This window comes from Varroa destructor, unplaced genomic scaffold, assembly GCF_002443255.2.
Source record: "Varroa destructor unplaced genomic scaffold, Vdes_3.0 BEIS01000005.1, whole genome shotgun sequence".
NCBI lineage: Eukaryota > Metazoa > Arthropoda > Arachnida > Mesostigmata > Varroidae > Varroa > Varroa destructor.
The window spans coordinates 6,747,078-6,759,027 of record NW_019211458.1 but is presented as its reverse complement, the minus strand read 5'-3'; the positions used below and the strand labels follow the sequence as shown (position 1 = coordinate 6,759,027).

At 39.1% G+C, this 11,950-nt stretch overlaps 1 protein-coding gene across 12 annotated transcripts in view; it reads left to right on the top strand.

The window, feature by feature from the left end:
- LOC111251572 (secretin receptor-like) overlaps positions 1-11,950 on the top strand; it is an 82,567-nt gene that overhangs the window by 47,379 nt on the left and 23,238 nt on the right. For all 12 annotated transcript variants that reach the window (XR_015328447.1, XR_015328445.1, XR_015328446.1 and 9 more), the window contains one exon: positions 161-221. Coding sequence is in view for 8 of the 12 variants with exons in the window: in XM_022808247.2 (XP_022663982.1) it covers positions 161-221 (61 nt within the window). In the remaining 4 variants the exon portion in view is untranslated. The remainder of the gene's footprint in view (positions 1-160; positions 222-11,950) is intronic.

Below are 11,950 nucleotides of genomic sequence, written 5' to 3'. Positions count from 1 at the left end.
CACAGTTTAACTTTCTGGATCGAGTACTATTTTTAATAAGATTTGAACTGAGTTCTACTTGAGCTAGAATTTTCCTTCAGTTTTCAACGCCGCGTATATACGACTATCCGTCCATAAAGTATGTTCCGCTTTGTTATATTGTCATATGTTAATTATGCAGGTCTTCCGCTGCCTTGGGTGGCGATCTGGGCAATAGCACGGCTCTGTTACGACAATAATCGGTGAGTTGCCTGAAACCTCATTGTACTCCGTATGGGGAATGAGACATGATACGATACTGCGGTTTACATCACACTTAAAGGGTAATAATAGCTAAATTTTGTCTTCGATCAAAAAATTCACTTTTTCAAAATCTTTCAACAGATGCTTAAATCATAACTACATAATGAAGTTATGGCGAAACTATTTAAACCAGTGTTTGCCACATGTGCAGCAGGTATATTTAGAACAATGTCATTAGGTATAAGCGTAGAATAGATAACTGTTCGCTAATGTTCTGACTATTGGCAGCCTTCGACACTTTAGAAAATTAAAGCCTATTATGTCGCTGCGTGTAAGGAAGGTTCGAGGCAAAGAAGATTTCTAATTTGACCAGCGACCAGCTTGGTTGACAGATGTATATCTATGGTATATGTTGGCCACTTATAGTATAAACATTCCAGGATTCAAGGAGGAGGACGTACCCTACGCGATTAAACGTCTCTGTATACATATATATATAGTGACCCATGCATTAAACATTTTTATCAAAGTGGGTTTAGTAAGTAAAGTTGGCTCGTGGAAATTAAGCCAATTTCGCACGAATCGGAGCGCCGGCAGATTTAAACAACGCGTTTCTATAAGTACACGCATAAGTCAAGGCACTTAAATGAACGAGTTACGGTCTCGATGCTTATTTTTCTGGCGTATTCCTTAAACGCTAAAAGCAGCTTCTATTTCTTACTGTCTTGGGTTGCTTATTATCGAATTTTAGGCATTACAAAATGGAGTTTCCCATACGCTAGGCTTATGTCCTTGTCGTATAATGTCTTGCGACTTAATATATCAATGTGTAGTGTTGAAGTATAAACGAGCGGTGTCAAGCATCTAAATCACTCTAGGAATACAAGAACACATAAAACGCGTGTTGTCATCAAAAGTTTTTCTTAAATATATACCTATATCTTCGCTGGACTATAATTGTGCGAGCAATACGCGTTCGCGAGCATTTTGTTGTTATCGTTTTTGTTTTTCTTCGCTGCCTTCCCACACTTCTGCCGCTTCACTCTCTCACTCTGGGTCTTTCATTCCATTTCACCCAACTCTTGCCTTTTCAACACTTCGTATTCCTTGGCCAAAACAGATCGCTATCCTTAATATTTTCTCAGGAAAATCATGTAAATATCTTCGCAGCATCGAGCAGCACGAAGTCGTATGACATGATGGCATCAACCACTGCGACAGCAATCATTGTTGATGCACATAATAGCGACAGTCCTTACATCTTTATTGATTTCTTTTTGGGTCGCCGGACTCGATCGCCATAAATCGCTTGTGGTGCTCGCGTACTCGTTGTGACCCAAATCCTGCTGGATCGTCTAAAATTGACTGCACTTTTGTACACATACACGAGGATGAATATATTGCAATGAGGCTGATAGCTCTGCGGGATTCTTTCGTTGCGCCGGCTCCCTAGCAAACATCTTTCATTCTTCCTAACAAGCGTTTGCTATACGTTGCGTCTCCACCGTTCGCCAACTTAGCGCATTCGAATTCAGTAGATAGCTTTCTTGGGATAAATATATGCCAGCATGCATCTACTATCTCAATAGAGGTAAAATATCGTCTCGAATCCAATTTATGACGGAATAAAGTTCCGCTCATGCGCATTGAGGTAGATCATAACGTGTGATCATCGATATAACGAAGGGTCTCAACTTTATCAAAATCTTCATTGCATATATTTATGATATGTGCACGTTCGTTGTCACGAAAGGCCACAGATGCTATGTAATATGATTTATAATAATAACTTATAATCCGCCTTGTTAATGCTAGAATTATTATTTTACGAATACATTTCACATTATAATACTGACAAGACAGGACAACATACCGTTTAAGTCTAATTGATGTTATAATACATCATCTGACAGATGTCGCACCCCAAAGAGGTTCTTTCTTGAACCAGATTGAAAATACATTGTCCCTAGATTTTGCCTAGTGCTAATAATCTCACTTTTTCAAACTGTTTTTTTTTTAATAAATGAAAATTATGTTTTAGATGAAAAAAAAAAGAAAAATTATGGATAATTATCTATTAAAGCAGTGTGACGGAAAGCAGTATTGCATTTTGCAGGATGCACCTCTCTGTTGACCCCCACATTTTTATTTGTAGTCATGTCATGGCAGGTGTTTGTATCGGGTGCTCGAGTATCATATGAATGTTACAGATAGCCATACTGCCCTAAGGAATTCGTGCATATTTGTCGGAGCATCTGATAAAATTTCTGAAACAAAGGCTGAAATAGAAGTGATTCAGTAGAAAATGTCTTAAGGGATGTTGCCGTAACTTCATGTTGCCGTTCTGACAAAAACACCCTGATGAACTGGCAGTTAGAAACTCATCTTCCCCATCATTCCTCAACTAAATTCCGAAACAGACAGCAGCGTTTTCGCATCATTATTTACGGCAATAGAGCATGAGGCCTTGACTCAGAGGTTCATTGAATTCGGAAGTATCGGTAAATGACTAAACGCACCATTCCCTAAATAAATCAAGACGTAGTGTTGCCTTTCGAGAAAATGTTATACTTTGATGACAGCGCTAAATCTGTTTGGTGAAGAAACAAAGTAAATTAACGGGTAACTACTTCGGAAGGTTATAAAGCCACACAGTTTTCAAAGAAACGCAAGTCGCCATAGAAGCAACAGGTGAAGTGTTCAAAAAAAGAGTCAGTCTTGCGCGTTTCGATCCTGCGAAATAATACGTTTAAATAGCCACACAATATTGCATATTTCTTGAACACTGTGGGGTATCATGATTTTCCTCATGAAGCTCATGTTTCGTCGTCATGAACCGGCTCGCGTGTAGGCCAGAATGCTCAAGTAAAATAGTTTCATATCAAAAAAATGCCTTCGAAAGCCTATATTGTCAAGCTGAGTACGGAAAAATGAGGGTGGTGTTCGACAAGTGCTTCGTCTGCGCTTTTCTTCCGTACCTAATGTGCCCATATCCCATGTTGCTCCACCGCGCACCGAAGTGATCGCACGCGGTATATATCGCTACATACAACATGTTGAACACGATTCCTTCTCCGATCTACAGCTCTACGAGTGTACGCTGCCGACATTCGCAACGTCTGCAAAACTATACAAAACGAATTTTTATACTCGGACTCGCCGGATCCATAAAAACGGCCATAAGTAATTATCTTTTATGCTGTCGACGTCGAATCTTATCCCTCAAAAATACCCTCTACCCAAATGCACCTATATCGTAAGCTCGATTTAGACCCACAAATGATATTCACGCGGCTAAGTAGGAATGAATGTAGTACCTCTTTCGACTGTCCGCTAACATTCGTCTAAGCAAGCGATTTGCGTCTGTTACAAGACTTATCAATCAAGCGCCTTCGATGATCCTTTGGTATCCACAATAATCATTTCATGTTTCGGTTATTCATGCCGCTCATAGCGCATGATCGACCTTTGCTGCCACGCGTTTTAATATTTTCCAAAGGATCCCTTTTAAACTCTTGAATACGATGTTGGGTTTGAGTCTGTTGTTTGACACTGTTAAGTCAGATTGTTCAGGGGAAACAATCTAGTAGACTGGCCTTCAATGGCACCCCATTTTGGAACGTTACTTTTTGGGACAATACATAAACATGGATGAAACGGTGTACATAGTCCACAGAACACCACCATGTGTGTACAGCATCGTAGCAGTACTTGGAAAATGCTTAAAACGAGGCAATAAGCCAACCAGAACGTGTTAATGTATTGGAAATTGAGACTATTGCACTTCATTACGATGCGATATGAAGTTTCCCGTATTCAAGCAGTTTGCAAAATGATTGTAATATATAGTAGTATAGGACGGGTTTTCTGTAAACTAATCTTGCCACGCGCCATTAAAAGATGATTAACAGTATCATGAGTGGCCCACTTCAAAAGTACCGATAGGTGGGCTACTACGCAGATAATTTTGCTTTATTTCAAAGACGTTGCTAAGAGAACCGTTCTTATTTTGTTTGCGAAGCATTGATAGGTTATATTATTTGGATCGATGGAGGATAGCACATTTCCATGCTACCTGTCTTAGGAAACGTCCTGTACTTGCTGTGAGAAATTTATATTCTTATCATGTGATAAGCCATAGTTTTGGGCAACAAAACCATCTAGGAACAAAAGTCGTGATTCCACAACTAAACTTTATAACAGGTTCAAAGGTGGAATCTGATTCTTTGAAAACCAGTACATTATGCACCTGGTCTCCATCTAGAAAAAAATTAGCGTCACCCGGAAGAATTGTAGTAACAGCCCACTTTGGTGTAAATAAAAAAATTGTATTCTTATTCATTCAGAAGGCAGCTAAGTCAATCGTCTCTTGGACGGCAAGAACACCTGTGGCTTTTCGGTACAAATTTTGCTGCTCGTCGGCGCATACTTCATGCCTAATAGAGACACCTTCAAATAAGCTAATAATGGCAATATCGAGATAAAGTATTTAATGAGGATTATTTAACGTGAGTACTAATTAACACGTGTGATATTATCGAGCGTACGATTCACTACGACGAGTATTTGTGAGATATGTGATATTAGATGAATGGGGGTAGACATTGGACATTGAGCGGGTTTACTTAGGTGCCTGTAGTCTAAAATCAAACTATTGCCGCCACTAATGGGTAGCTGCATGCACCTGTTCATCGGACTAGGGGGTCCACGAAACCAGGAAAATCTCATTAATTAGTGCGAAGGCTTACTTGAAATAAAAAATCCTGCGTAAACACTAGTTACAATTTCAAGAACACCTTCCACTTTTCTCTAACCCATCGGTGTTTTGCTTTACAATGCTTACCTTGCTATTCTCATCTTGCCACCACAGGTAAATTTTTCGATTAGATGTTATCTAAACGTGTAGCTAAAATTGTGTTTATGAGATGAGGGATGGTGTAGTTCTGTGGGTCAAGGTTAACAACAGAAATCACTGCTGAGAGGGTGCTTCACTACTCTGTTTATAAAAGACTCCTTGCAGGCTAAACTGTTTTGAGTTTTGCCTCCCATATTGCCATTACGCATTGCTGCAAACGACAGTAACTCGGTAAATACGCTGCTGCTATCACACTATCATCGGAACTTTCTTGCAACTGGATATTAGGCAATATGGGTTACTAATTATATTTGTAAAGAGATCAATGACTCAGCAACACTGAAAAGAAAATTGTCTTCCGTAAGACTTCTGTTACTGAAAAGGACAAAAGGACACGCCGGCTAAACCGAGTGGTACCGAAGGCTTATCCGTCGTGGTGGTCGCTAACCCAAAACAGTTATCCATGTAGCCTTCGATGACAATCAGTAATAATACAGTGATGAAATGTTTGAACCGTATATTTCAAAGATACTAACAGCTTAATTCTGTTTCATATCAGAGTTAAGGTTTTCTTGTTAGAGAAAACGGAGGAAATCATATAGCTCCGTGTCCGTATAGCTCCATTAACCCTTAGGCGTACTTAATGTCCCTCGACAAAACTAAATCTTGATTTTAAATTTAGAGATACCTAGATTAAGGCATTAACCGTCTTGAACAAAGTCAGTTTTCTAAATTCGAGTGGTTAAAAAGGCTAATCTTTTTTTTTCTTATCGGTTTCTCGACGACTTCTACAAGTGAAAACTACGCAGTAGCCTGAAGTCCTCTTGTCTTGTAGCCTGAAGCCTGTCATTATCTTTGACGAGTTCTAAAGAGTGATACGTGTTTACCTATACAGTGTTTTCGTATGTGCATATATTCCACCATTCACATGCATGGGAAAACGAATACGTCAATGTACCCTGGTTAAATAGCTTGACGGAACTCACTATTTATCTATTGGCGAAGTAAAACTTTCGTTCGTTTAAACGGGCGGCGATATCTCTCCGAAACGTAGAAGAGGTTTCCAGTGAGCGTAGATTCCCAGTCTGAGCTGTCATCAATAAAACTATCCTTATCAAGTAAAGGTTCGTTGAAGAAACCCGGTCACGGCTACAAAAAAAGGCTGGATTCACACAAGCCTTCATTGCCTCTAAAGGCACTTCAGACAACGATTATTGCAGGAACTGTTTTCTGATTGAAAAGAAATGTCGAAGCGAAATAGTAATACTATAGACGATTCTTATTATTCGTGCACTAATTTGCTCCTTGCTTCACGGGGGTTACTAAATCCACAGCCGTATCTACGAATTTTGTATACGTTGTTCTGGCCCAGCTAGAAGTAATGAATTTATGAATTGTTAGGGCCTAAGAGCAAACATGGTTATGGCTTTCTGCGTAACTTTCGTGTTTAACATGACAAAAACCTTCGCTAAGAATCCTTAATGGCAAGCATTCAAAATATTTTGCTTTTTCTTAAATCATTCGTCATTCGCTTCCTTGGCCTGGCGAATAGGTCGGGGGGGGGGGGGGTGTAAAGGGTAAAGGGTACACAAAACGTTTGCTGAGTCATTTAACATAACTCGCCAGTATTTCATGTATACTACTATTGTATATTTTTAAGCTTTAGGTAAAGAATGAAATGAGACAGGGAATATAGGCGAAGCTAACTCGCTTAAATACATTTCCTGTTTTTTGATACAAGTGCCAGCATTCGACTAAGTAAGCATTACTTAGCTATTAGAGCCAATCAAAAATCATGTAAGAATCATAAAACACTTCTAGCATGCAACAACAATAGAATAGTACCTATACAAGACTACAGTATACGATATACAGTTATCAACTGAGTTTCATTCATTCACCTTCGCTAATAATAGTCAAGTACTTCATATATTCACTTCAATAACACAGTATCCCAATATTAGAGAGTGTGTATGTATGGCCATTAAAACGCTCCCTGTCCCAAATATATATATATATATATATATATATATATATATATGTATGGATGTCTTGAGTTTATACACCTTATTGAAAAGATTTTCCAGGTGTCCTAAATATGGTACCAAGGGGCAACGAGCAGCAAACAGCGGACAGTATGGCGACAAAAGCATTGCATTTTAGGCTCCATTTAAGAAAGTGGCTATCCTAACGCAGATGTATGATTGTTTCTTCAAGGTTGATTGAGTCACTCAGTATGTTTATGGAGCATTAAAAAGTTCTACATTTTTCTTTTTTTTGCGATTAGTTAAATACTATTTGAACGAGTTACAAACGACAAAAGTCAATCTAGGAGATTATTTGTAAACAGGCACCGAACGAGATGATGTTTAAGGCCGTTGCAAAATCGATTGAGATTATAAGAAAGGCATTGTCTCCGATTCAGAAATAGGTAATGTAGTTATAAACATTACAGAAAGCTAAGTCACAGTATTGCGAACCGGGAAAGCGATATGGAGAGCTCGATAGATATTCCATAATTGAGCTAGTACCTAACTTATTTTTCGTTCGTACACACACATACGGGTTATAGCTTTGGCTCGATAGTTTATTAGGCTACTACGGCTACTTTTACCCTTAGATAAGAGGATAACGCAAATGATCTGAGACGATGTTGGGAGAACATGAATTTGAAGAAATATTTGAATGGTTGTGCTGGCGAACGCGCAGTAATCTGCAATGTTTGCTGAAAAAGTTTAGATGATACAGCGTTAACCGGGTTAGCGAAATCGGTCTTCACAGACATGGCAGAAGACTATCAGTCTTCAGTAATAGGTGGGAAACTAAATACAGGAGATGTTCTAGGAGACGCGTCGAAACAAGGAATCGTGGCAAGCTTGGCAATTTGGCAAACTGGCTTTTGAAAAAAGCAAATAGGGTAGCTGCTTTATTAAAGCCTCCGAAGGTTAGGTTAGCAGACCCCACAACGCTTAACGGACAGGTCTTTATGTTATGGCCGCAGAATCTCAGAAGCTACAGTGATTTAACATTAGGGCAAGCTTAACAACCTTGCTTTGCTCCGGAGTTTCGAGTAGTGTCTGAGTGATACTTTTCACCGCTCTGTACTGAACGTACTTTCGTTGTTGATTGGTTTTATCCTAAGCACATATTCTCTTAACCTTTCAAGAACAGATTTGAAGTGACAACGCTTCACCGAAAGGCGTCCAGGAGTAGCCTATTTACAATGGATCAGATTTTTCACTGGAAAAAGCACCATCCTTAAAATTATGTACCTTTTTTTGTTCACACAGGTTGTGTAGTATGCACTATAGATCTACCTACTTTCTATGAAGGAGACCGCGGAACCAATCAGCCAAGGAAGGATGTCTAGTGCAACACTCAGATTTATTTATATCGGAAGTTGGTTAGAGTAGAAACATAATAAATAATTTCCTTTTTCTAACTAGTAAATTTATATTCGTGTCCCGGCAAACGGTCATGGGCTTATTTTGTGAGTCGATTATACATTCAAACAATCCAGTCAGTGTGTAACAGCTTTGGCGATTGATGGGGTAAGTTTCAGTACAATGCACTTACTAAATCATACGTTGATTTGATAGGCAGAAGAAGTTGACGTTTCAGTGAAAACGAAGTGCACTTCTTTGAAGCCTTATGTCGAGGGCGAGCGTAGTTATTTCCTTTCAGGGAGGGCCTCTTTGAAACTTGGTAATTGATGCGAGGCGAGACCTCATTTCGTATCTTTATGGCAGCGTCGGAGTGCTACTCATGGACAGATCAAGTAGCCACAGTTCCTCTTTCGTATTGTCATCGCTGTCGCTCCGATGATCGTCCATGCTCTAATCGTTGTTTCCTTGTCGTCGCTCCATTCACCGCCGGCAGCCGCATCCCCGTCAGCATCATGAAAAACGCATCGCTGATACGCGGATCGTCCGCACGGTCATTTTTGTACTAATGGTAGATCAGCTATGTTGCTATTCGTCAGTACTTCTGTTGTAAAGTAGGCTTTATATGATCCGCCATTGAGCGACAAGCAGACGCGTATTTCCGGATACTGTAATATTTTTAGTGATGATTCGATTTTTAAGTTAATCAGGACAGAGCAGCCTTCTTCAATGCGACCAAAAAAGCCGCAGCCATCTATGACTTCGTACTACAATTCCTTTGTATGAGACAGGACCCAGTAGCCACACGCTGCGATAAAGTTCGGCACCGGCTGTATCATTTCAAAATCTACCAAACGGGTACCTGTTTAAGAATTAGTAGATCTCTTTAGTGTACTTGACCGGTGATATGAATGATTCTGTCGCCTCTCTTCATTGAAAACCATTCCAAATTCACTGCTTTAAACTGCCACTAGATGGAAGCTATTCGAAGCTTTTGATGTTCGGCTTTCTGCTACTTACACAGCACCGGAAATTTTCAGCTGCCCATCTTAACTTTACGTATATTACGCTATTTAACGCGGGTTTTCAATGACCAGTTCGAAATCGCGTTTTTGGGCTAACTTAACAGTGCTTAATGGCTTCCGCGTTTGTTACATTGTTTACTTGTCTATAGGGTGCAGGGCTATTAGGGCTTGCCGCGTCATCGCTTTCTAGTCCTGTTCAGGACATAAGAGACTAATTGTCATTAAAAAATCTAGCTGGCGCGAGAGGTAACTATCTTTATTAGTTCGATTAGATGATAACGACATCATTTACTCCTTTTATTAATCTTTATATATTTTATTATTAATCTTAATTACGTATTATGCCTATAAGGTTTTTTGAGAGGAACCGAAATTAATTTACTATTTTTTGTTGAAAGACCACAGCGTGTCTTGTTTACCGATTCCGACTGAAACCGAGTGATCTCATCATAGAAACAACATAAGAATGAAGATATGATTCCGTTGTTACTCGAGAACCTTTTGCGTTATCCAGATAGCATATATCGCGAATATACGGTTACAGTGCACGGGTAAAAAGGGTAAAAACAGCAGGGACAAAAAATAGTAAGCGGTTGTAAGCATAGTTGTCTGTCTCATCAATCAACTGTAACTTCGATATGCTATTTATCTCTTCTAGAAAATATACGCACTACTTCAAGCGAAGCTTGAAGTCGATAGTATCCCTGTACAATCAATTGGCAGCCTTTTATATATTAAATATTATTATATAATATATTAAAGACTGTTAATTAAACTGCTTTTTTTTCAAGTCAAACAATATTTTCCAATGGCCGCTGTTGCTATTAAGGAGGGGTAATGGAAACATTTCTGTTTGATGCGTTTGTTATCCAGTTTTTTCGGTCAGTCTCTTTACACGTTAGGAGGAGCAGTCTGCTTTGCATCACTGAATTTGTGACGAAGAGAGAAGAGGTAGTAATCTCAATTCTTTCTAGCAGACCAATGAATACCTGCAGAGACAGCCGAAGTGATCGGGGCCACCATTACTGTTGACGAAAGGGCTTGGGACGGAATGCACTAGTTTTTTCCTACACTATGTCTTTGATGCCTTATTTTTGCTATTTTAATAGGCCACCAACGTCCAGAGGATAGTTCTTTTTGCTTTTTCATTAATTATAATTATAGACACGCCGTGCATTTTGAGGTTCTGAAATATATTAATATTAAAAACGTTATATAATATATGATATGAAAAATCTCTAGGTTAAGAGTTGAAATAAATAAAAATTAGGTCTTCATTTAAATTATTAAATTAAACTTAACAACCTGCTATTTTCCCCGCTCTTTCTGCTCAACAAATTATTGATTTAGTTGACAATGCTGTTTGAGCTGCTGGTGATCCTAACTTCCATGGTTCTGCCAAGAAAGTATGTAAATTAAAAAAAAAAAAAAGCTCATAACCTCCTTTTATGACGACACGAGAATCTATCTAAAGTAACTAAATGGACGGTAAGAAAAAAGACAGAAACGAGTATTGTATGTACAGTTGAATAATCTTTGGTTTTATCGATTGGCTTCAATTCTGCAATGCTTTTAAAGCCAGAGTAGAATCAACAGTAATGTTTTCTTGCCATGGGTCAGGGCGATCTGGGTTGTTTCGCTATTGGGGTGCGTAAGGTAAAATAGACTATCGGTGGAGATCACATTGCATGACACATCTTTTTATCGTGACGTTTGTTCGTCCGGCATGATCATCAAGTAAACTACTTCTAGTAACCAACGGTAATACTCTTCAGTATTCAATGCATGAGCTAATGGTTCGTACACACAAATATTGCACCAGTGTGTAAAAAGGTTTTGAAGGCATTAAAATAATCCTAAGCGATGGACAATAAGAAAAAATATTTGTAACCACTCCAGGGTGGATCTGAAGGCTCCACACGGTACGAGATCTATAACTTCATATTTCTAGCGATTTGTTCAGATGGCACAAATATATTCGATTTTAGATCCTTTTTGGTAATATTGAGAAAGGTCATATTGAGCCGGAAAGACTAAGCCACGGTGTGGTACGGCATAATCTGATTTAAATATTGTGGCATAAATTTTAGTTCAATCATAAGCTTTACGCTGATCAAAAATTGAGCCGCCGAAAAGTGAGAGAGTTCCAAAAATCTGCTTTTACTGTTACATGTTTCTGGCGCATCACGCTTCCGCATGCTGAAGCATTGTCGTCTCCTGTTGCAGAGAAACAAAGGGGACTTCAACCGAGTGGTGGTATATGCATGAGGATGTGTTATCAAGCCCGAGTGGTAAGCTGATTAGAATAGTCCAAATCCTTCCTTTGTTGATTCGTTTCCTCCTCGGACAAAGTTTTTTCGAGGAAATCTTTTGAAAGGAGAAACAGCATCTGTTTAGTTTCAGTGTAGCTGCTCCAGTGCTATCGCCATAAGGCAGTTGCTGCGAGCCAGATGACATTACATGAA